This window comes from Pygocentrus nattereri, chromosome 3 (genome assembly GCF_015220715.1).
Source record: "Pygocentrus nattereri isolate fPygNat1 chromosome 3, fPygNat1.pri, whole genome shotgun sequence".
Lineage (NCBI taxonomy): Eukaryota > Metazoa > Chordata > Actinopteri > Characiformes > Serrasalmidae > Pygocentrus > Pygocentrus nattereri.
Window position 1 is genome coordinate 24,888,812 of NC_051213.1, and position 27,878 is coordinate 24,916,689.

A 27,878-nucleotide genomic window follows, 5' to 3' on the forward strand; every position below is an offset into this window, starting at 1 on the left:
ACAGTTTCCATCAGGGAGAACCGAGTGGCTCTGAAATCACTTTTTACAAACAAACAAAGTTTCAGTTTAAGATTACTTTGTAACTTAGTTACAAGCTGAATAAAAACTTGCTTTAAACTCAGGTTCACAAGTAAGTTTTCCTTTACTATATTGATCTGTAGGTCTCTGTTCATAAACATAAACTAATCCAAACTAATTTACTTTTTTTTGTGTTTGTCTGAATTCAGAAAAAAAGAAACCGCCAGTCACGACTGCGTATGTGTACATATTTCTATATTGTCTATTTACACAAAGTTAGGTTAGTTCATCATTTAAGTGACGTATGTGCTCCCACATTTTTACGCTGCTGCACTGACGTTGAACCGTGTGCTTGCAGTGGGTCGGTATGACCAACAAGTCAAAACAAGCTCAGAACAAAATGACCACTGTGCCCTGATTGGTTTGCGTTTCTTTTGTTTTGACATGTTACGTTTTATACACACAAAAACTACAGATTTCTCAAAGTGTAGTGGAGTAAAAAGACTTTGAAATGTCGTGGAGTGAAAGTAAAAAGTTGCCCAAAATGGAAATACTTAAGTAAAGTACAGATACATGAAAAAACTACTTAAGTACAGTAATGAATTACATTTACTTGGTTGCTGTCCACCACTGATAGCTAAAGTTATATTGTACTTGGTGTTATTATTATGGTCCACATGACCCATTTTAACTTTGAGCACCTGCCCTTCTGAGAGTCTCTGCACAGTCCTGCATGACATGTATAGTGAACATCCATCCATTTTCTAAGCCGCTTCTCCGTCAGGGTCGCGGGGGGGGGGTGCTGGAGCCTATCCCAGCAGTCTACAGGCGGACGGCAGGATACACCCTGGAAAGTCCATCGCCAGTCCATCACAGGGCAGACAGACACAGACAGTCACTCACACAGGGGCAACTTAGCATGTCCGATTGGCCTGACTGCATGTCTTTGGACTGTGGGAGGAAACCAGAGAACCCGGAGGAAACCCACGAAGACACAGGGAGAACATGCAAACTCCACACAGAGAGGATCCTGATAGCCCGGCCGGGGAATCGAACCCAGGCCCTCCTTGCTGTGAGGCGACAGCGCTACCCACCACGCCCCGTAGTGGACATCCAATTACTTGAAACAAAGAGTCACCAAAAAAGGGAAAAGAGATTAGATTACCTAAATGCATAGTCAGTAGTATTTAAAATGGTATGAAAAGCTCATTTAGACAGTTTGTGGTAATCATTAGTACTATAAGCTTTTAATTTCAAAGCCCCCACTTTCTCCCAAAGAAAAGAAAATCCTGCTTAGAGCCCCCCAAAAGCTTGAGCCGGTTCACACCCGACTATCACAGGAGCCTATATTGTGAACTCACACACATGACGACACAGCTGAACAATGAAGAATTAATGTTTAGCCAGGTTTTTGACTGAGGCAATACAAATGGCCAATCAGAACAGACTCATTTACATATAACAGACCTAAAAGCACAGTAGCAAAAACAGTGAGTCTGTAAAAATTGTAAAAAAAATTGACAATAGTTTTGGTTCATTAAACTGCACAACAGTAATGGGTAGACTTCAGGGGAAAAAATAATTTACGAGAAAAATTTGGATCAAGCGAAAATATGGACCGTCTTAGGGTCGCTGAGAACCAGACTGAGTTAAAAAAAATCCACGCATTAATGTTTATCGGTGCTATCCACACGATGGTGCTGTTGCGTTTCAGTGCACTTTGATAATCCTGCTCCTGCACATAACACAGCTATGAATTGTTTAGCTGATAAGTTGATTCAGGTGCGCTGAGAGCACATCTGCTGTAATGTGTCTGCTATAATGTTCAGTACAGGACTTCTGCAGTAGCACAGCTGGGAAACACTGCTCAGTGATATTCCAAACAAATGTCAGTGAATGAAAGACTTAAACATCCTATGCAATGATTTACTTGAAGTGAGTAAAGTAGGCATCACTTATACTCATGTAAAAATCTTGTTACTTATGTCATCATTTTACTATAAAAGAAACAGCAAAGCAGTCCAGACACTGAACCAACAAGACAGAATGAAATGAATACACTTGTTTTATTTCTATTGCGTTCAAATGTCAGTGTTTTTTGTTTTTTTTCAACAAATAAACACTTACAGGTAATACCTTTACATATTATTTTCAAAAGTGGCCTAAGACTTTTGCAGAAACTGACAGGGGAAATTGAGAGAGGGCGAAAGACACCTGCTGTGTGTTTTCCCTCAAGACTGTATGAAAGTATACCCTGAAAGATTTGCGTGACCAGTAACATCACAGAAGTGAAACATTTCAGGTCTCACAATCACTGATGCAGAAATCCAGTGCTGAACAGCACATTGAAGTTAAAGTGAAATTAGAGACCGTACTTCTGTAAGTGCATCAGTGTGCGCATTAAGTTTTAATGATACATTTTAAATAGGCTAGTGTTTGTTGGGTAGCACAACTGCTTTACATTAGTATAATGGAATTTGCAGTAACAGAGTGCTTCTTTTTTGTATATTATACCAGTGTTGTATTATTCCTTAAAAATTAATCTGAGAGGAATGACACAGGCACTGACTTTCATGTTATTCATCAGATGCTTACATATAAAATTAAAGTAATAATGCAGTTGATTTACTCAATGAATTTTTATCAAAGGTTCAGTGTAATGTGACGGAGGAAACTTCTTGAGTTAACATAAACGGCAAATTGTTGCATTTTCAATAGTGAGTTTTGCATCCTTATTCACTGATTTTCATTCATGTTTGTCATTTGTATGCAGTTGTGGTTCAGGTGCTTTGTCCATTTCTAATTAGTCGTTTCTGACTCCAACAGCTAAAGCATATAGCATCATTTTAGAAATAAAGGCACTAACATTTAGGTAATGCTGCAAACATAACCATATAGAATTCATAATTAAGCATTGGTTGTCATATAAGTAACCCTAAATGATAAGTAGAGGAACCTTAAGAAGAAATCTCCAATGATCCTGAGAAAAGGCAAATAGGGTACATTTAATTATTATCACACACCAACAGTAATGTCATGATGCATATTATCCACAGCATCGTGGTTGCATTTTGTCCAGTCATAATCGTAATCAAGAAGTGGACACGCTTCGATTATTCTGCACTAAACAGCAGTCTGGAGTCCACTCTTTTTAATCACAGATCATTTCTGGTTACTTAATTTAAACCTGTTCTAGAATTTACTTGTTCTGTGTGACCACTGGGATTTCAAAACATATTAAAAATAATCACCACAAAAAAGTAACATAGCATTAATGTCTGAGCCCAAAGAGCTGAACTGAATGTATCTGCTGAGTTTATTTACATACACTTTCATTTCCTTCTGCTTTAAAGCTCGTCTCCATGCTCGTCTCCATTCAAACTGCCAGTCCAGTCTACAACTGAACCATGTGCTCATCATTTACCATCTCACTCTTTCTCTTAGCTCACTGGAGTCAGGGTAAGATTACATTAAAGTCTGATTTTTGTTTGTATAATAGACACAAATTAATTATTGCTGCTAATGACTTGATGTGCATTTTCTAAAGTTCTGAGTATAAGTCACCTGCATATCTTCATATATTCACTTATTATATTTATTCTCTCAGTTTCTCTGGGGATCATCACAGTAGATCAGTCCCCTGCGGTCATCTCCGTCCAGCCTCATGACACTATTTTTGCCGAGCTTCACGGGACATTGGCAATGACATGGAGCTGTATCAGCTTAAAGCTGGACAGGCTCCTAAACATCTGATTCATGACAGTACTAGAAGAATGTCTGGAGTTCCTGACAGATTCAGTGGCTCATATACAGGAGCTCTGACAACCTTCACCATCTCAGGTGTCCAGCTGGAGGATGAAGCTGAGTATCATTGTGCCATTCATTCTTTCCTCAACACATCTGTCTTCTTCTTCTCTCGGCTGCTCCCTTTAGGGGTCGCCACAGCGGATCATCTGCCTCCATCTTGCCCTATCCATTGCCTCCTCTACTTTCACACCAACCATCTCCATGTCCACCTTAACTACATCCATAAACCTTCTCTGAGGTCTACCTCTTCTCCTTCTTCCCGGCAGCTCCATCTCCAACATTCTTTGCCCAATATATCCACTATTCCTCCTCAACACATGTCCAAACCATCTCAACCTGGCCTCTCTGGCTTTATCTCCAAACTGCTCCACCTTCAGTGTCCCTCTGATCTGCTCATTTCTAATCATGTCCATCCCTACAAGAATAACATTTTGTGACGTTTTAACTGGGAGGAAAGTCTTAATGCAGAAGCACTGGTGGTCATATGAGTAACATTAAGAGACAGATCAAGCACAGAGACCCCCAGACTCATCACTCTTTGAGAGCTTGACTTATTCAAGCGTCCTTTTTTATCAGAGCTTAAATCCAACCAAACACAATCTCCCAATTTTGATGTTATAAGCAACCATATCTTGTGTTTAAAATAGTCTCACATACATGTAAATCATGTAAAATCAAACAGTTCCTTCATCATTTTGCCATTCTTACCTTACTTCAGCAACATTTTAAATGTGGTTAAACATTTCCACTATGTTTGTTTGTGCTATGTGAATCATAGCTGAACTGGGGGTGCGGTGTTTAAGGAGATTTCAGTAAGTTGGATATTTTGATTCCAAGAAGAACATTACTGAACTCAGACTTTATTAAATATTAAACTACAATACAATAAGCACTGGGGAAGGAAGCAAAAGCATATATACTGCTTTACTACAGTGGCATTGCCCATATTTGAGGTATTCAGGTCTCCTGAAGACCCTCAGCATTGTCATTACATTTTGTCCAAAATTACTGAAAAGCAGGAACTCGGAGATAATGAGCAGAATTCTGGAATGGAACCATGATTTAGAAGAGTCCAGTATTTGAAAACAAACATGATTTTAAAAAGTTACAATAAAACATATAATAGAAAATAATTTTTAAAAATCGTCTAAACCCACAGAGCTGAGCTGAGTGCATCTGCTGAGTTGATTTACATACACTTTCATTTCCTTCTCCTTTAAAGCTCGTCTCCACACTGCTCTAAACACATGAACATTCAAACTGCCAGTCCAGTCTACAGCGACTTAACAATGCACTCCTCATTTACCATCTCGCTCTTTCTCTCAGCTCTCTGGAGTCAGGGTAAGATTACTTTACAGTCTGCATTCTGTTTGTACTATAGAGACAAAGGTATTCACCTCTACTGACTATAATTAATACATTAATATATATTTATTCATTTATTTTATTTTTTCTCTCAGTTTCTCTGGGGATTATTACAGTAGATCAGTCTCCTCCAGTCATCTCCGTCCAGTCTCATGACACTGTGAAGATTCTTTGCCGAGCTTCACGGGACATTGGCAATGACATGAATCTATATCAGCTTAAACCTGGACAGGCTCCTAAACTGCTAGTTTATTATAGTAACAACAGAGCATCAGGTACTCCTGACAGGTTCAGTGGTACACTAACAGGAGCTCTGACAACCTTCACCATCTCAGGTGTTCAGCTGGAGGATGAAGCTGAGTATCATTGTGCCCACAGTGAAGAGTTTCCAGTCACACAGTGAAATAACGCTGTACAAAAACCTCTGTGTGTTTCTCAGCTTGACTGATCACACAGTGAGAGCCTGGTGTTATGCTAGTAAGGTGACCTTGTTTACCAGTTACTGCCTTTCAAATAGAAGTTAAAACTATATTATTTAAATAGTAGTATAGGTAATATTTATTAAACATGATTTGTTAATTGCTACAGATAACAGAAAACCAACCAAACCCAGTTTGCCCTTTCATGACACTGCATCTTTAAAGAATTGTTCTTTTGATTGATACAAATCTATATTCTTGCAAAGCTTTTTTCACACAATGGTCAACCATGTCACAAACATGTAAATGTTAGTCACTGTAATGAGGAGCAATGAGGCGGATGCATGTGCTGAGATAAGCGAGTTTTATTTGGGCAAATCCAGGGTCATGGTCAAAACGATCCAGGTTCAAATGACCCACACGGAGAGAGTGAGGGTCAGACATGACAAAAGAACATAAACAAAACAAACACCAAACACTTCAATCAGTACATACAACCAGCACGTCAAACAAGCATACAAAGACCAAGCATTTAGTTAATATCCCCACAAAAGCTTTGTTCCTCTCATCTTTTCACAGTATTCACACATGCATGTGTATTATATATATATATAAATAATTACAACCTTTACCTGTCAACAACTCTCCTTATCTCATTTCATTCTGATTTGAATAAATGGGTATATTTATATAATTAATATTACATTATATAATTATAATGTATATTTATTGCCACACTATATTAGAAAATAAAGATACTTAGTTACTTTAAGCACATATCCAATAAAATTTGAAACTAAAGTATCACTAAACACGACCAACATTTTAAGTGTTAGGACAGAGATCAAGATTAGAGATAAATCAAGTTACAGACCAAACACAGAGATATGTTACTAGTTTTGTTTGTTTTGTTACTAGTTGCTAGAATCAGTAGTTAAAAGTTAAGTTAAAACTTCATCATTTAAACAGAATTGAGGGTGAAACTGTAAATATCATCATTATTTATTTTATATTATTTTATTTATTTTTGTCCAAGGACTAAATCCAACTAAATACAAATCTCATAAAAAATGTTTATCATTTCCAAAGAATTCACCTTTAGTTACATGGAATTGCACCAAACAGGCATAACATTATGACCACCTCCTTGTTTCTATGCTCACTGTCCATTTTATCAACTCTACTTACTATATAGGTGCACTTTGTAGTTCTGCAATTACAGACTGTAGTCCATCTGTTTCTCTGATACTTTGTTACCCTCCTGTTACCCAGTTCTTCAGTGGTCAGAATCCCATGGACCCTCACAGAGCAGGTACTATTTGGGTAGTGGATCATTCTCAGCACTGCAGTAACACTGACATGGTGTTGGTCTGAGTGGATCAGATACAGCAGGCTGCTGGAGTTTTTAAATACCTCCGTGTCATTGCTGGACTGAGAATAGTGCACCAACCAAAAATATCCAACCAACAGCATTCTGTGGGCAGTGTCCTGTCACCACCAACCAGGTTTGGGATAGCTGCTTTGTAGCTACTTTCCCAAAATTTGTAGCTAACTACAACTTAGCTACTTTTCCAGAAAGAGTAGTGGCTACTTTTTAGCTTCTTTCAAAGTTCAATAGTCATAATTTTGTGTATCTCCACCTGACACACCAAACAAGCCCAACTGACAGTATGAACAAGACACTGCATTTAACCCTGTGCCAAAAAGAATCATACAGTTGAAAAGCCGCAAAAATACAAATAGATCACCAAAAGTGAGTTTAAGTGTAACCAACAGTAAAACACCCAAAGTGTGATATCTAACAAAAATTAAGTCTAAATGCAAAGTCAAGCATTCTAGGTTTTTCCTAACAAAGATGAACACAAATAATCAAATACAAACCAGAGAATTTTGTGGAAAGCTTTATCAATTTTTGAAATAAAACTCCTCCAATTGAAACATTTCAGCAAAATACACCGATCAGGCATAACATTATGACCTGTTTCTATGCTTGACTTGTTTCTATGCTCACTGTCCATTTTATCAGCTCCACTTTCTATATAGGTGCACTTTGTAGTTCTATAATTACAGACTGTAGTCCATCTGTTTCTCTGCATACTTTGTTAGCCCCCTTTTACCCAGTTCTTCAGTGGTTAGGACCCCCAAGGGCCCTCACAAAGCAGGTACTATTTGGGTGGTGAATCATTCTCAGCACTGCAGTAACACTGATGTGGTGGTGGTGTGTTAGTGTGTGTTGTGCTGGTGTGAGTGGATCAGACACAGCAGTGCTGCTGGAGTTTTAAACACTGTGTCCACTCACTGTCCACTCTATTAGGTGAACCTGCGTTGTCGGTTCACCCTGTTGATGTAAAACCAGAGATGACATTTCTTGCTATACAGTATGAGCTGATCACCCTCTAGTCCTTCATCAGTGGTCCCAGGACACTGCTCACAGGACGCTGTTGGCTGGATATATTTGGTTGGTGAACTATTCTCAGTCCAGCAGTGACACTGAGGTGTTTAAAAACTCTGGCAGCTCTGGCTTTACATCTACAGGGCGAACCGACAATGCAGGTGCACCTAATAGAGTGGACAGTGAGTGGACACAGTGTTTAAAACTCCAGCAGCAACACTGCTGTGTCTGATCCACTCAGATCAGCGCAACACACACTAACACACCACCACCACTTAGTGTTATTCACCACCCAAGTAGTACCTGCTCTCCATGGTGATCCTGACCACTGAAGAACAGGGTAAAAGGGGGCTAATAAGGCATTCAGAGAAAGAGATGGACTACAGTCTGTAAATGTAGCACCCACTACAAACCAGATTTTTTTAACAAAAACAATTTCATCTTGTTTCATATACTGTATTTTAACATACATATCGATTAGATGTCCACAAAAAAAACAGTTTTTGATGTTGGTAATCAACTGTCTAAAGATCTTTTTAAGGCTACATGTGTGGAATTCACATATCCACAGAATAATTTCTGCTAAGGTTCACATGTTGGTGGCATGTCTGACCCTAAAAGGTGGATTAGCCTAAATTTCTTCATCACTGTCCCACTTTCAGTTTAATAAGGGACCATTTTAAATGTGGTTAAACCTTTTTATTACATTTTGTTCGTGTGAATCATGCATGACCTGGTGATGCAGTGGTTAATGAGACATCATTGATTAGAAACTTGGATATAAAACCTGAGAGGAACATTACTGAACTCAGACCTTGTTCTCAAGAAATTGTTTGTGTATTACACAATAATACAAACATTTAGGAGTGAAATGCACTGGGAGAAACTTTTAGACAAACCTGAGACTGAAACAAAAGCAAATAAAGCGGTTGCTACAGTTGCATTGCCTACATTTCAGGTGTTCATATCTCCTGAAGACCTATGTCAAAATCTTCTGAAGATGCTCAGCCCTGTGTTTCATTTTGTCCAAAATTTCTTAAAAGTCAGGAATGCTGTGATGATCCTGTACTGAACCGTATTCTGAAGTGGAGTCACCATCATTTAGAAAAGTGCAGTATTCATCAACAAACGTGATTAAAAAAATACAATAAAACATTTCATAGAAAAGAGTAATGTACCAGTATTGTCTACAAAAAGCATTGGGCTGAGTGCATCTGCTGAGTTTATTTACATACACTTTCACTTCCTTCTCCTTTAAAGCTCGTCTCCATGCTGCTCTAAACACAGCATTCAAACTGCCAGTCCAGTCTACAACTGAACCATGTGCTCATCATTTACCATCTCGCTCTATTTCTTAGCTCTCTGGAGTCAGGGTAAGATTACTTTACAGTCTGCTTTCTGTTTGTATAATAGAGACAAATGTATTCACCTCTAATAACTATGACTGTATTCACTAAATTTCAAATTATAACTTACTTTCATTACCTTCAAATATTCACTTAACCCAATTTTTCCTGTCAGCTTCTCTGGGGATTATCACAGTAGATCAATCTCCTCCGGTCATCTCCGTCCAGCCTCATGACACTGTGAAGATTCTTTGCCGAGCTTCACGGGACATTGGCAATGACATGGAGCTCTATCAGCTTAAACCTGGACAGGCTCCTAAACATCTGATTCATGACAGTACTACAAGAATGTCTGGAGTTCCTGACAGATTCAGTGGCTCATATACTGGAGCTCTGACAACCTTCACCATCTCAGGTGTCCAGCTGGAGGATGAAGCTGAGTATCATTGTGCCCACAGTGAAGAGTATCCAATCACACAGTGAAATAACGCTGTACAAAAACCTCAGTGTGTTTCTCAGCTTGACTGATCACACAGCGAGAGCCTGGTGTTATGTTAGGTACTTTGTTACTACACTAAACAGAGGCTTGTCAGATCTACTTAAAAACAAGTAAATTAACTAGTATTATTCAACCTAAATACATATTACGGAAGCCAACAATTATTTCAACCCTGAAAACAATTATTTATCGTAATTCTTTATTTTTGGCCTGTGGCCTAAAGCTGACCAATTCCCTCTTTCGTGATATCCTACATAATAAGTTAAACAAAACATTCATCCTTTATGTGAGATAAGTCTATATTATTTTTTAAAATGTGATCATCTGTGTCATATAGTCTACAAAATGTCCATAGATGCCCCAACATATGCACAGTCAATATCCTGAAACCAGCACATCTCATTTTTCATACAGATAAAATAGGAATAAATACCACCGTCAGAATGATATCAATTTAATGTACAGTTAAACCTTGTTTAGTAAGTACAACACATATGTGGAAATTTGGAGAGAAATAAACTGGAACAGCAGTCAATTTTGTTTTTGTAGCACAAAACAGAACATCTTTAAAAGTAGGTGGAGGTGGGCTTCTAGTCCCTACCTGGAGTAAGAAGCCCCCTAGAATACTGCATCTAGCTTTTATGGAAAGTATCGTTTAAATTCCTCACTTTTTTCCAAACATTTTTTCAAAGTACAAATTAAAAAATGTTTTCAAATGAAATTGACTCTGTTTATTGAAATTGACTCTGTCTATTGAAATTGACTCTATGTATTTTTGTCTTAATGATTCCACTTCATTTTCATAAGATTTGATAAATGACAGAAAATAGAACCTCTACAAATGTCAATTACTTATTGTGAGTATATTAATAGCAAAAGTATGTGACAGGCATTCCTTTAATGGTATCATTATTAATAATATATCAATTTAATAATAATATTAACAATAAAAATAGTGGTTGTAGCAACAATAACAAGAATAACCATTTATAATAAGCAATGGAAATAGCAATTAAATTTAATTGGTGAGTGAAAATGATTGCTAGACATGATAGTTTAGATCAGGTGTGGAGGAAACTCTGCTAAGCTGCAAAACTCACTCAACTCATCTCCACCAAGAAAACTAAGAATGTTGCCTAATTCTGGCTAACAATCACTGTAGATAGCATGTAATGCTAACTAGCCAGTGAAACTCTACTGAACAACTTTGTGTCTAAATTCTGACTAATTAATATTTTTGTTACAATCTGTCTGGGGGTCTTCATACAGGTCTAAATTTACACTTTCACTTTAATAGACAACAAAAATCTTTTTAGCTCTAAAGACTAAATGCACTTCTCCTTCCACACATGGAGGCTGTGGCTGTTAGAAGCAATCACATTCTAGATATTCACAGTCTAGATAATCTGATATGAAGTGAATGATAATGATCCCAGAAAAGTTTTGTTTGTCTAATTTGTTTCTGCAGTAATCAAACCAGTCTTCACAAGCGTTCATTAACCATCACCAATCCTTTTAGTTTGGTGTTTCCATTAAATCACATGCCGATTTCAGCGTGTTTACATGTTACAGACATGTCTTCTCCCATAAACCTGTTTAATCTGTGGACCGTCATCAGAGCTGAGTTCAGCAACATGTTGGGTGTGGTCATCTTTACAATATTTTAGCTGTGCGTCACATGCGAATACTAATGCTGTAGTAGTTCAGGAGGACCTCTAAACATTCTCAGTGAACTGCCATCTCAGCCATATTACTCACTTTCATCTACTGCACTTTACCTTCTTCACTCAAACACTTTACTGTGTAACTTTAACCTCACTCACTTTATATGCACAGTCATGTTATTCGGTACATCGTCATTGTAGTTTTGTAAATCTTTTTGATTCTGCTACTAATGTTCGTGATCAGTGCAGTGATAAAGATACATGCACAGATATCTTTTTTCATTCTTCCCTCAACACATCTGTCTTCTTCTTCTCTCGGCTGCTCCCTTTAGGGGTCGCCACAGCGGATCATCTGCCTCCATCTTACCCTATCCATTGCCTCCTCTACTTTCACACCAACCATCTCCATGTCCACCTTAACTACATCCATAAACCTTCTCTGAGGTCTACCTCTTCTCCTTCTACCCGGCAGCTCCATCTCCAACATTCTTTGCCCAATATATCCACTATTCCTCCTCAACACATGTCCAAACCATCTCAACCTGGCCTCTCTGGCTTTATCTCCAAACTGCTCCACCTTCACTGTCCCTCTGATCTGCTCATTTCTAATCTTGTCCAGCCTTGTCTCTCCCAAACAAAAATCTCAGCATCTTCATCTCCGCCACGTCCAGCTCAGCCTCCTGTCTTTTAGACAGATGAGAATAAATGACAGTTAACCCAAATTTGCATCAAAGTGTCAATAAATTTAATACAATTTGTTATGTCTTGAAGATAAAAGAATATGAGAGCAATAGAACCCGTCCTGTTTAATGCAAACTACAAGAATAACATTTTGTGACGTTTTAACTGGGAGGAAAGTCTTAATGCAGAAGGACTGGTGGTCATACGAGTAACATTAAGAGACAGATCAAGCACAGAGACCCCCAGACTCATCACTCTTTGAGAGCTTGACTTATTCAAGCGTCCTTTTTTATCAGAGCTTAAATCCAACCAAACACAAACTCCCAATTTTGATGTTATAAGCAACCATATCTTGTGTTTAAAATAGTCTCACATACATGTAAATCATGTAAAATCAAACAGTTCCTTCATCACCTTGCCATTCTTACCTTACTTCAGCAACATTTTAAATGTGGTTAAACATTTCCACTATGTTTGTTTGTGCTATGTGAATCATAGCTGAACTGGGGGTGCGGTGTTTAAGGAGATTTCAGTAAGTTGGATATTTTGATTCCAGGAAGAACATTACTGAACTCAGACCTTATTAAATATTAAACTACAATACAATAAGCACTGGGGAAGGAAGCAAAAGCATATATACTGCTTTACTACAGTGGCATTGCCCATATTTGAGGTATTCAGGTCTCCTGAAGACCCTCAGCATTGTCATTACATTTTGTCCAAAATTACTTAAAAGCAGGAACTCGGAGATAATGAGCAGAATTCTGGAATGGAACCATGATTTAGAAGAGTCCAGTATTTGAAAACAAACATGATTTTAAAAAGTTACAATAAAACATATAATAGAAAATAATTTTTAAAAATCGTCTAAACCCACAGAGCTGAGCTGAGTGCATCTGCTGAGTTGATTTACATACACTTTCATTTCCTTCTCCTTTAAAGCTCGTCTCCACACTGCTCTAAACACATGGGCATTCAAACTGCCAGTCCAGTCTACAGCGACTTAACAATGCACTCCTCATTTACCATCTCGCTCTTTCTCTCAGCTCTCTGGAGTCAGGGTAAGATTACTTTACAGTCTGCATTCTGTTTGTATAATAGAGACAAATGCATTCACCTCTAATAACTATGAGTGTATTCACTAAAGTTCAAATTATAACTTACTTTCATTACCTTCAAATATTCACTTAACCCAATTTGTCCTGTCAGTTTCTCTGGGGATCATCACAGTAGATCAGTCTCCTCCAGTCATCTCCGTCCAGCCTCATGACACTGTGAAGATTCTTTGTCAAGCTTCACGGGACATTGGCAGAGACATGAATCTATATCAGCTTAAACCTGGACAGGCTCCTAAACTGCTAGTTTATTATAGTGACAGCAGAGCATCAGGTACTCCTGACAGATTCAGTGGTACACTAACAGGAGCTCTGACAACCTTCACCATCTCAGGTGTTCAGCTGGAGGATGAAGCTGAGTATCATTGTGCCCACAGTGAAGAGCTTCCAATCACACAGTGAAATAACGCTGTACAAAAACCTCTGTGTGTTTCTCAGCTTGACTGATCACACAGTGAGAGCCTGGTGTTATGCTAGTAAGGTGACCTTGTTTACCAGTTACTGCCTTTCAAATAGAAGTTAAAACTATATTATTTAAATAGTAGTATAGGTAATATTTATTAAACATGATTTGTTAATTGCTACAGATAACAGAAAACCAACCAAACCCAGTTTGCCCTTTCATGACACTGCATCTTTAAAGAATTGTTCTTTTGATTGATACAAATCTATATTCTTGCAAAGCTTTTTTCACACAATGATCAACCATGTCACAAACATGTAAATGTTAGTCACTGTAATGAGGAGCAATGAGGCGGATGCATGTGCTGAGATAAGCGAGTTTTATTTGGGCAAATCCAGGGTCATGGTCGAAACAGTCCAGGTTCAAATGACCCACACGGAGAGAGTGAGGGTCAGACATGACAAAAGAACATAAACAAAACAAACACCAAACACTTCAATCAGTTCATGAAACATAAAACATAAAACACAATCAGCACATCAAACAAGCATGCAAAGACCAACACAACCGTGTGTGTTGTGCTGGTATGAGTGGATCAGACACAGCAGTGCTGCTGGAGTTTTAAACACTGTGTCCACTCACTGTCCACTCTATTAGGTAAACCTGCGTTGTCGGTTCACCCTGTTGATGTAAAACCAGAGATGATATTTCTTGCTATACAGTATGAGCTGATCACCCTCTAGTCCTTCATCAGTGGTCCCAGGACACTGCTCACAGGACGCTGTTGGCTGGATATATTTGGTTGGTGAACTATTCTCAGTCCAGCAGTGACACTGAGGTGTTTAAAAACTCTGGCAGCTCTGGCTTTACATCTACAGGGCGAACCGACAATGCAGGTGCACCTAATAGAGTGGACAGTGAGTGGACACAGTGTTTAAAACTCCAGCAGCAACACTGCTGTGTCTGATCCACTCAGATCAGCGCAACACACACTAACACACCACCACCACTTAGTGTTATTCACCACCCAAGTAGTACCTGCTCTCCATGGTGATCCTGACCACTGAAGAACAGGGTAAAAGGGGGCTAATAAGGCATTCAGAGAAAGAGATGGACTACAGTCTGTAAATGTAGCACCCACTACAAACCAGATTTTTTTAACAAAAACAATTTCATCTTGTTTCATATACTGTATTTTAACATACATATCGATTAGATGTCCACAAAAAAACAGTTTTTGATGTTGGTAATCAACTGTCTAAAGATCTTTTTAAGGCTACATGTGTGGAATTCACATATCCACAGAATAATTTCTGCTAAGGTTCACATGTTGGTGGCATGTCTGACCCTAAAAGATGGATTAGCCTAAATTTCTTCATCACTGTCCCACTTTCAGTTTAATAAGGGACCATTTTAAATGTGGTTAAACCTTTTTATTACATTTTGTTCGTGTGAATCATGCATGACCTGGTGATGCAGTGGTTAATGAGACATCATTGATTAGAAACTTGGATATAAAACCTGAGAGGAACATTACTGAACTCAGACCTTGTTCTCAAGAAATTGTTTGTGTATTACACAATAATACAAACATTTAGGAGTGAAATGCACTGGGAGAAACTTTTAGACAAACCTGAGACTGAAACAAAAGCAAATAAAGCGGTTGCTACAGTTGCATTGCCTACATTTCAGGTGTTCATATCTCCTGAAGACCTATGTCAAAATCTTCTGAAGATGCTCAGCCCTGTGTTTCATTTTGTCCAAAATTTCTTAAAAGTCAGGAATGCTGTGATGATCCTGTACTGAACCGTATTCTGAAGTGGAGTCACCATCATTTAGAAAAGTGCAGTATTCATCAACAAACGTGATTAAAAAAATACAATAAAACATTTCATAGAAAAGAGTAATGTACCAGTATTGTCTACAAAAAGCATTGGGCTGAGTGCATCTGCTGAGTTTATTTACATACACTTTCACTTCCTTCTCCTTTAAAGCTCGTCTCCATGCTGCTCTAAACACAGCATTCAAACTGCCAGTCCAGTCTACAACAGAACCATGTGCTCATCATTTACCATCTCGCTCTTTTTCTTAGCTCTCTGGAGTCAGGGTAAGATTACTTTACAGTCTGCTTTCTGTTTGTATAATAGAGACAAATGTATTCACCTCTAATAACTATGAGTGTATTCACTAAAGTTCAAATTATAACTTACTTTCATTACCTTCAAATATTCACTTAACCCAATTTTTCCTGTCAGCTTCTCTGGGGATCATCACAGTAGATCAATCTCCTCCGGTCATCTCCGTCCAGCCTCATGACACTGTGAAGATTCTTTGCCGAGCTTCACGGGACATTGGCAATGACATGGAGCTGTATCAGCTTAAACCTGGACAGGCTCCTAAACATCTGATTCATGACAGTACTAGAAGAATGTCTGGAGTTCCTGAGAGATTCAGTGGCTCATATACAGGAGCTCTGACAACCTTCACCATCTCAAGTGTTCAGCTGGAGGATGAAGCTGAGTATCATTGTGCCCACAGTGAAGAGTTTCCAATCACACAGTGAAATAACGCTGTACAAAAACCTCAGTGTGTTTCTCAGCTTGACTGATCACACAGCGAGAGCCTGGTGTTATGTTAGGTACTTTGTTACTACACTAAACAGAGGCTTGTCAGATCTACTTAAAAACAAGTAAATTAACTAGTATTATTCAACCTAAATACATATTACGTAAGCCAACAATTATTTCAACCCTGAAAACAATTATTTATCGTAATTCTTTATTTTTGGCCTGTGGACTAAAGCTGACCAATTCCCTCTTTCGTGATATCCTACATAATAAGTTAAACAAAACATTCATCCTTTATGTGAGATAAGTCTATATTATTTTTTAAAATGTGATCATCTGTGTCATATAGTCTACAAAATGTCCATAGATGCCCCAACATATGCACAGTCAATATCCTGAAACCAGCACATCTCATTTTTCATACAGATAAAATAGGAATAAATACCACCGTCAGAATGATATCAATTTAATGTACAGTTAAACCTTGTTTAGTCAGTACAACACATATGTGGAAATTTGGAGAGAAATAAACTGGAACAGCAGTCAATTTTGTTTTTGTAGCACAAAACAGAACATCTTTAAAAGTAGGTGGAGGTGGGCTTCTAGTCCCTACCTGGAGTAAGAAGCCCCCTAGAATACTGCATCTAGCTTTTATGGAAGGTATCATTTAAATTCCTCACTTTTTTCCAAACATTTTTCAAAGTACAACTTAAAAAATGTTTTCAAATGAAATTGACTCTGTTTATTGAAATTGACTCTGTTTATTGAAATTGACTCTATGTATTTTTGTCTTAATGATTCCACTTCATTTTCATAAGATTTGATAAATGACAGAAAATAGAACCTCTACAAATGTCAATTAGTTATTGTGAGTATATTAATAGCAAAAGTATGTGACAGGCATTCCTTTAATGGTGTCATTATTAATAATATATAAATATAATAATAATAATAATAATAATAATAATAATAATAATAATAATAATAATAATAGTGGTTGTAGCAACAATAACAAGAATAACCATTTATAATAAGCAATGGAAATAGCAATTAAATTTAATTGGTGAGTGAAAATGATTGCTAGACATGATAGTTTAGATCAGGTGTGGAGGAAACTCTGCTAAGCTGCAAAACTCACTCAACTCATCTCCACCAAGAAAACTAAGAATGTTGCCTAATTCTGGCTAACAATCACTGTAGATAGCATGTAATGCTAACTAGCCAGTGAAACTCTACTGAACAACTTTGTGTCTAAATTCTGACTAATTAATATTTTTGTTACAATCTGTCTGGGGGTCTCCATACAGGTCTAAATTTACACTTTCACTTTAATAGACAACAAAAATCTTTTTAGCTCTAAAGACTAAATGCACTTCTCCTTCCACACATGGAGGCTGTGGCTGTTAGAAACAATCACATTCTAGATATTCACAGTCTAGATAATCTGATATGAAGTGAATGATAATGATCCCAGAAAAGTTTTGTTTGTCTAATTTGTTTCTGCAGTAATCAAACCAGTCTTCACAAGCGTTCATTAACCATCACCAATCCTTTTAGTTTGGTCTTTCCATTAAATCACATGCCGATTTCAGCGTGTTTACATGTTACAGACATGTCTTCTCCCATAAACCTGTTTAATCTGTGGACCGTCATCAGAGCTGAGTTCAGCAACATGTTGGGTGTGGTCATCTTTACAATATTTTAGCTGTGCGTCACATGCGAATACTAATGCTGTAGTAGTTCAGGAGGACCTCTAAACATTCTCAGTGAACTGCCATCTCAGCCATATTACTCACTTTCATCTACTGCACTTTACCTTCTTCACTCAAACACTTTACTGTGTAACTTTAACCTCACTCACTTTATATGCACAGTCATGTTATTCGGTACATCGTCATTGTAGTTTTGTAAATCTTTTTGATTCTGCTACTAATGTTCATGATCAGTGCAGTGATAAAGATACATGCACAGATATCTTTTTTCATTCTTCCCTCAACACATCTGTTTTCTTCTTCTCTCGGCTGCTCCCTTTAGGGGTCGCCACAGCGGATCATCTGCCTCCATCTTGCCCTATCCATTGCCTCCTCTACTTTCACACCAACCATCTCTATGTCCACCTTAACTACATCCATAAACCTTCTCTGAGGTCTACCTCTTCTCCTTCTACCCGGCAGCTCCATCTCCAACATTCTTTGCCCAATATATCCACTATTCCTCCTCAACACATGCCCAAACCATCTCAACCTGGCCTCTCTGGCTTTATCTCCAAACTGCTCCACCTTCACTGTCCCTCTGATCTGCTCATTTCTAATCTTGTCCATCCTTGTCACTCCGAACGAAAATCTCAGCATCTTCATCTCCACCACCTCCAGCTCAGCCTCCTGTCTTTTAGACAGAGCCACAGTCTCCAAACCATACATCATAGCAGGATGCACTACTGTCTTGTAAACACCTCTGTGTTGTCAACACATCTGTGATGAGAATAAATGACAGTTAACCCAAATTTGTATCAAAGTATCAATAAATTTAATACAATTTGTTATGTAAGTAAGTAAGTGATACTTTTTTGATCCCACAACCGGGGAAATTCCACCTCCGCATTTAACCCATCCATGCAGTGAAACACCACATACACTCTAGTGAGCACACACACACTAGGCAGCAGTGAGCACACATGCCCGGAGCGGTGGGCAGCCCTATCCACGGCGCCCGGGGAGCAGTTGGGGGTTAGGTGTCTTGCTCAAGGACACCTCAGTCATGGACTGTCAGCCCTGGGGATCGAACCAGCAACCGTTTGGTTATAGGCCCAGATCCTTAACCTCCAGCCCACGACTGCCCCTGATGTATTGAAGATAAAAGAATATGAGAGCAATAGAACCCGTCCTTTTTAATGCAAACTACAAGAATAACATTTTGTGACGTTTTAACTGGGAGGAAAGTCTTAATGCAGAAGCACGCACTGGTGGTCATATGAGTAACATTAAGAGACTGATCAAGCACAGAGAGACCCAGACTCATCACTCTTTGAGAGCTTGACTTATTCAAGCGTGCTTTTTTATCAGAGCTTAAATCCAACCAAACACAATCTCCCAATTTTGTTGTTATAAGCAACCACATCTTGTGTTTAAAATAGTCTCACATACATGTAAATCATGTAAAATCAAACAGTTCCTTCATCACCTTGCCATTCTTACCTTACTTCAGCAACATTTTAAATGTGGTTAAACATTTCCACTATGTTTGTTTGTGCTATGTGAATCATAGCTGAACTGGGGGTGCGGTGTTTAAGGAGATTTCAGTAAGTTGGATATTTTGATTCCGAGAAGAACATTACTGAACTCAGACCTTATTAAATATTAAACTACAATACAATAAGCACTGGGGAAGGAAGCAAAAGCATACTGCTTTACTACAGTGGCATTGCCCATATTTGAGGTATTCAGGTCTCCTGAAGACCCTCAGCATTGTGATTACATTTTGTCCAAAATGACTGAAAAGCAGGAACTCGGAGATAATGAGCAGAATTCTGGAATGGAACCATGATTTAGAAGAGTCCAGTATTTGAAAACAAACATGATTTTAAAAAGTTACAATAAAACATATAATAGAAAATAATTTTTAAAAATCGTCTAAACCCACAGAGCTGAGCTGAGTGCATCTGCTGAGTTGATTTACATACACTTTCATTTCCTTCTCCTTTAAAGCTCGTCTCCACACTGCTCTAAACACATGGGCATTCAAACTGCCAGTCCAGTCTACAGCGACTTAACAATGCACTCCTCATTTACCATCTCGCTCTTTCTCTCAGCTCTCTGGAGTCAGGGTAAGATTACTTTACAGTCTGCATTCTGTTTGTACTATAGAGACAAATGTATTCACCTCTACTGACTATAATTAATACATTAATATATATATATATATATATATATATATATATATATATATACATTCATTTATTTTATTTTTTCTCTCAGTTTCTCTGGGGATTATTACAGTAGATCAGTCCCCTGCGGTCATCTCCGTCCAGCCTCATGACACTGTGAAGATTCTTTGCCGAGCTTCACGGGACATTGGCGATGACATGGAGCTCTATCAGCTTAAACCTGGACAGGCTCCTAAACTTCTGATTTATAACAGTGCTACAAGAATGTCTGGAGTTCCTGACAGATTCAGTGGTACACTAACAGGAGCTCTGACAACCTTCACCATCTCAAATGTTCAGCTGGAGGATGAAGCTGAGTATCTCTGTGGCCAAAGTGAGGAGACTCCATTCACACAGTGAAATAATGCTGTACAAAAACCTCAGTGTATTTCTCAGCTTGACTGATCACACAGTGAGAGCCTGGCTTTAATTTAATAGTCAAGTGTCCTTTGTTACTGTATATCAAAGAGAAGTTAAAGGCATATTATTTGAACAGTATAAAGTATAGAACTAATTTTCAGCTTCTTTTTAACCCAATGTCTCGAGACTGTTGTTGTCACATAGAATTACAGTCTACTAAATTGCCATGGATACTCTGATATGTGTGCATTGGTAATGTAGCACTGTCCTTAGAGTAGTTTTGTTTCCCTCAGCATTGTTTTTCATTCTGATATGAAACACATCTAAATAGCCACACTATTGTGGCAAATAAGAATGCTTAATTTGAGTGTAACTCACAGAACAAGAAGCTAAAGTGTCTATAAAATGAATATGATGTCATATATTATATTGTAAGAGATGTCTGAATGTGTATACAAGCATTTGTTGTCACATGAGTAACCATAAGAGACAGTTCAAGCACAGAGACACTCAGACTGATCATTCATTGAGAGCTTGACTTTACCAAAGCAGTTAAGTGTTACCAGTTGCCAAATTCTATCTATCTATCTATCTATCTATCTATCTATCTATCTATCTATCTATCTATCTATCTATCTATCTATCTATCTATCTATCTATCTATCTATCTATCTATCTATCTATCTATCTGGGAACGAGGAGATAATATAGGACAACAATGCAAAAAAAAGAGAAAAATCCAACCTTTAATTCAAGTGCATTTATTCAGTGGGGAAAAAATCCCACATTAAGAAATAATTATTTTACATGAAATCATCTGTGCTACAATTATTACCACCCCTGATGTTAATACTTTGTACAACCCCCTTTTGCCAACAAGACAGCACTTAATCTTCTCCTATAACATTCACAAGATGGGAGAATACAGAGAGAGGGATCTTCGACTATTCCTCTTAGCACAATCTCTCTAAATCATCCAGAGCCCTGGGTGCTCTCCTGTGCACTCTCCTCTTCAGCTCACCCCACAGGTTTTCAGTTGTGTTGAGGACTGGGGACTGGGATGGCCATGGGAGGAGCTTGATTTTGTGTCTGGTGAAACATTTTTGTGTAGATTTGGCCACATGTTTAGGGTCATTATCTTGCTTAAAGACCCAGTGATGACCCATCTTCAGCTTTCTGGCTTTTGCCATTCACCCTAACAAGGTTCCCAGGGCCTTTGGAAGAAAAACAGGCCCACAGCATCACCGATCCTCCCCCATACTTCACAGTGGGCATGAGGTGCTTTTCGGCATACTCATCTTTTGTGTAATGCCAGACCCACTTAAAATGTTTGTTGCTAAAAAGCTCTATTTTGGTCTCATCTGACCAAAGCACATGGTCCCAGTTGAAGTCCCAGTACCGCCTGGCGAACTCCAGATGTTTATGTTTATGCTTGCAAGTGAGAAAAGGCTTTTTCCATGCATGCCTCCCAAACAGCTTATTGGCATGTAAAAAGTGCCACACTGAGCTTTGCAGAACTTTTTACTTCTCTTACCATCCTCCTCACTGTGCGTGGTGGCCCTGTTTTCTTAGTCAGGGATTTAAAAAAAAAAATATATATATATATATATATACACACTGCTAAAAAAATAAAGGGAACACTCAAATAACACATCCTAGATCTGAATGAATGAAATATTCTCATTGAATACTTTGTTCTGTACAAAGTTGAATGTGCTGACAACAAAATCACACAAAAATTATCAATGGAAATCAAATTTATTAACCAATGGAGGCCTGGATTTGGAGTCACACACAAAATTAAAGTGGAAAACACACTACAGGCTGATCCCACTTTGATGTAATGTCCTTAAAACAAGTCAAAAGGAGGCTCAGTATTGTGTGTGGCCTCCACGTGCCTGTATGACCTCCCTACAACGCCTGGGCATGCTCCTGATGAGGTGGCGGATGGTCTCCTGAGGGTTCGCCTCCCAGACCTGGACTAAAGCATCCGCTAACTCCTGGACAGTCTGTGGTGCAAGGTGGCATTGGTGGATGGAGCGAGACATGATGTCCCAGATGTGCTCAATCGGATTCAGGTCTTGGGAACGGGCGGGCCAGTCCATAGCTTCAATGCCTTCATCTTGCAGGAACTGCTGACACTCCAGCCACATGAGGTCTAGCATTGTCCTGCATTAGGAGGAGCCCAGGGCCAACCGCACCAGCATATGGTCTCACAAGGGGTCTGAGGATCTCATCTCGGTACCTAATGGCAGTCAGGCTACCTCTGGTGAGCACATGGAGGGCTGTGCGACCCTCCAAAGAAATGCCACCCCACATCATTACTGACCCGCTGCCAAACCAGTCATGCTGAAGGATGTTGCAGGCAGCAGATCACTCTCCACGGAGTCTCCAGACTCTGTCACATCTGTCACATGTGCTCAGTGTAAACTTGCTTTCATCTGTGAAGAGCACAGGGCGCCAGTGGCGAATTTGCCAATTCTGGTGTTCTCTGGCAAATGCCAAGCGTCCTGCACGGTGTTGGGCTGTGAGCACAACCCCCATCTGTGGACGTCGGGCCCTCATACCATCCTCATGGAGTCGGTTTCTAACCGTTTGTGCAGACACATACACATTTGTGGCCTGCTGGAGGTCATTTTGCAGGGCTCTGGCAGTGCTCCTCCTGTTCCTCCTTACACAAAGGCGGAGGTAGCGGTCCTGCTGCTGGGTTGTTGGCCTCCTACGGCCTCCTCCACATCTCCTGGTGTACTGGCCTGTCTCCTGGTAGTGCCTCCAGCCTCTGGACACTACGCTGAAAGACACAGCAAACCTTCTTGCCACAGCTCGCATTGATGTGCCATCCTGGATGAGCTGCACTACCTGAGCCACTTGTGTGGGTTGTAGAGTCCGTCTCATGCTACCACGAGTGTGAAAGCACCACCAACATTCAAAAGTGACCAAAACATCAGCCAGAAAGCAGAAAGGTACTGAGAAGTGGTCTGTGGTCCCCACCTGCAGAACCACTCCTTTATTGAGTGTGCCTTGCTAATTGCCAATAATTTCCACCTGTTGTCTATTCCATTTGTACAATAGCTGTGAAATTGATTGTCAATCTGTGTTGCTTCCTAAGTGGAAGTTTGATTTACTTGGAGTTATATTGTGTTAAGTCATGTTAATCATCATGTTAGTGGCCAATCTGACCCTGTAAGACTGATTATTTTAAGGTCTCTCATCACTGTGCCACTGTTTGTCTAGTTCAGCAACATTTAAATGTAGTTAAACATTTCCACTATGTTTATTAGTGTAGAACATGTGAATCATAGCTGATCAGGAACTTAGGTGTTTTGATGAGGACAGGAACATTACTGAACTCAGATTCAGAGCTCACAAGAAATGGTTAAAATATGAAACAATACAATAAGCATTGAGAAATGCACAGCACAGGGACAAACCTGAGACTACTGTAAAAAGAACTTTAATATGGTTGCATTTCCCACACTTATGCTATTCATGTCTTGTGAAGATCTTCAGGACTGTACTTTCATTTTGCCCAAAATTACCTGGAAAACAGGAACTCTGTGATGATTCTGCACTGAACAGAATTCTGATTCAGGAGTGTCCAATATTTAAAAGTCACAACAAATATGTATGTTATTGTCTAAACCTACAGAGCTGAGCTGAGTGCATCTGCTGAGTTTATTTATGTACACTTTCATTTCCTTCTCCTTTAAAGCTCGTCTCCACACTGCTCTAAACACATGAGCATTCAAACTGCCAGTCCAGTCAACAACAACTTAACAGTGCGCTCCTCATTTACCATCTCACTCTTTCTCTCAGCTCTCTGGAGTCAGGGTAAGATTACTTTACAGTCTGCATTCTGTTTGTATTATATAAACAAATGTATTCACCTCTATTATCTATGTGTGTGCTCTGTAAAGTTTGAATTATAACTTACCTTTATTATCTTTATATATTCACCTATTGGACTTTTTCTCTCAACTTCTCTGGGGAAGTGGAGCTGTATCAGCTTAAACTTGGACAGGCTCCTAAACAAATATTTGATGATAGCTATTTCAGAGCATCTGGGATACCCGAGAAATTTCGTGCCACACTGACAGGAGCCTTGACGACCTTCACCATTGCCATGTTCAGCTGGAGGATGAAGCTGAGTATCACTGCAAGCAATCAGAGACAGTGCCGTTCACACAGTCATAAACCAGCATACAAAAAGTCTGCAGCATGTCAGACCAGGCCTCTGATCCTCAGTGGATCAAACCTATAACAAGTACACAAACATGTAATAGCAGATTTAACATCACAATCTTGCAGATTTTATTTCAAAGAGACATTATCTTGTGATGCCCCACACAATTTCATCTTATGTCACTTATTCCTGGTTTAGCAGAGATCATAAAGAGGCTGCAGTAGTGGACATGCAAAAGCTTGGAAGACATTAACAAACAAGGTTATGTTAAGGTAAGAAAGTATTTGAATTGCTTATTCTTCATTGAATTTAGCATTGTATACATACACCAACAGAAAAAAAGTTTGATCTTATTTTTAACTTGAAATTGCATATATTAATTTTTCTACTTTGACTCTGTCTCTCACTTAAAGAAACATAGGAGCAGTAAATATGAAGTCGTTAACAGATCAGTGAGCTGAGTGAAGGGAGGTTTTTGTACGACGGCTGCGCCTGGCTCAATCACTGTGGTACATGTTTGGTGAAGGAACCAAACTCATTGTGAAAGGTAAGTGTTTTGTTACTGATATTTTTAAAGGACTTAATAGAATTTTATTTAAATAAAAAAGTTATTAGGTAGTAAATATATGTTTAATATTTATCCCATTTTACTCATGTGTTTATATCTTGCTATTGTTAGAAGAAAATCTTGTATCTCCAAAATGTTAAATTTACAAAAGGCAAAAAAAAACAACATACTTTTAATGTAAGCCCATGGAACCAGATCGTAATTTTGCACCATTTATTTTGGTCCATGAAATTTACATACAATGTAAAGTGCAAAAGGAATTTTCAAATCATGTCAAAAACTGAAAAACAAAAATGGAGGTACAAGGTTTACTTCTAACATCATTGTTTATTAAAACATTGGCATTTGTTGCTGTTTTGTGGCATTAATGGGATTTTTCATTAGTCTTTTATACATTTGTGAACATTACCAGAAAAGATGTCACATCGGCAAATGTTCTGTATTTAAGACATATAATTATATGCAAAAGTTTCGGCACCCTGGTCAAATGCATATTTTGTTAAATGCTGAATTACTTTTTATTTGCACAGTTATTTGTCTGCACATTATATGTGGCTTCAGCCAAAAGTGTGTTATTTTTACAATATGGTAAATTGAGCAAATAAACAGATATTATGCACTAAAATCGCATAGTGTCATATTTAAGTGTTTCTTTGTAGAGGATGTGTTAACTTGTTCTGTGTGGTGCCTGAAGATTTTCATAAAACTGTATAATGAATAAGTTGCCTGGGTACTTGTAAAGTTTAAGTGGGACACTTGGTATGTGACATGCATGAAAAATAGAAGTAGTTTTAAATTTGAAGGCTGATTTTTTTCATTCATCATTGTTTTTATGTATTGTTTAAAAATGTAATATTAAAACAAAGAAATGTCTCACTTATTCTTACTTAATTTCATTCCGTTTTAATTCATGCATACATTTGAATTGTTTTGTCCTCAGGCCAGCCTCTGTCGTCTCCGGAGATCAGCCTGCTGATTCCAGCTGTTCAGCAGCAGTCCACTCCTGATCAACTCACTGTTCTCTGTCAGGTGAAGAACTTCTACCCTGAATATGTTACTGTGAGCTGGAGTGTGGATACACAGGATGCGCCTGGAGACAAAAAGGACACCAAGGCAGTCCGGAGCTCTGACGGGACATACAGCATGAGCAGCATTCTGTCTGTGTCTCGCTCTACCTGGGATGCTGCCCAGGCTTTCACCTGCCAGGTTCATCATGAGAGTCTGAAAACACCTGCCAGCCACAGTGTGAGCAAGAGCGAGTGCCAGGAGTGACCGCTGCAGCAGGTGTGACGAGAGAGTTATAACTGAAACCTCCCACACCCAATCTCACTTCTGCTTTTCAATTCATCTCTCATCTCTTTCACACTTTCATATCTCTCTTTCACACCAAAGTGGCACATTTACAAATTAGATATCAATAAATAAATAAATACTTAAATCTGAGTAATGGTCTTTCTCTTTACGTACAATTATTTCAGTAAAATGTTTAATGTGTAAGTAAATAGAGGTAAAGTAAAATAAAGTAAATAAAACCTTTTTTTCCCTTTTAGTTCAAATTCTGAAATAAGGAAAATAAACTTTTCTTATATCTGAACCCTGTGTCAGACTTTATTTATGTTCTTCATGTATTTTTAATGGTAATGTGCATGATGCATGAGATACATTGGCCGAGGTACAATTAAATAAATAAATAAATAAATAATAATTAATATATATATGTGTGTGTGTGTGTGTGTGTGTGTGTGTGTGTGTGTGTGATTTTAACAATATATATCATTTTAACATTTTTTAAATAATAAATCATTGTGCTGCACTGAAAGTATGAGGGGACTTTAATAAATAAATTACACATTTTTTAAAAACATATAAAGTACTGGAGACATGGCGTCCCGCACAGATCAGGGATTTCTCTCCGCCCTAACACACCGACTAAACCTCGTAATTAAAGGGCCATGTACTGCATATTCAGGTTCTTTTTTCGATTCATTTCCTCAGAGGCCTTCTTATAATAAACATGTGGCTTTATGTTCAATGCAGGAGGTTCACTTACTGCGCCTTTTTCCAGTTACTGTTACTTTCAAAAAGCAGCTAGTCTGAAACTCGTTGGATCTTAATCATAAATAAGCGTGGCTAAGCTTTAGTGAGCTGTATAAACGTGTACATAAGAAGAGTTCATATGGAAGAACCGATAAACGCCATTCGTTTAAAAAAAACGTGCTGAACCCTAAACAGGTTTTGTCTCAGTAGCCGTTAGTGTCCGTTATCAGGCACGGCGCTTTCACGCTTTACAGCAGAACCGGTCGATAGCCAGCGCTGTTCTCCAGCAGAACGCGAGAAATCCGTTCAGCGAATCAGCGCGCAGTATTCAGATCAGGTGACGCATCACTGCCGCCACCTGTTTTATGCCAAATCTCAGATGTCGCCCTCCTCCCTACAAAGTGCAGAACGTAGGCTACTATAATACTGGCTACTCCATCGAAACAGAGCACAGCCTGCCTAACAAAGGACCACTTTGGATTCAGCCATGTGTGCATAATTCCATACTGGACATAAAGTGCAATATTTGGGT

The 27,878-nt window shown here is 38.7% G+C and overlaps 1 gene segment (V, D, J or C); it reads left to right on the forward strand.

Moving 5' to 3' along the window:
• The first annotated feature begins 9,302 nt into the window (after positions 1-9,302).
• Positions 9,303-26,752, forward strand: LOC108434188. The segment is given in 4 exon segments: positions 9,303-9,374; positions 9,523-9,820; positions 25,254-25,288; positions 26,250-26,752. Coding segments are annotated over 4 exon segments (717 nt in total).
• Positions 26,753-27,878: the final 1,126 nt, after the last annotated feature.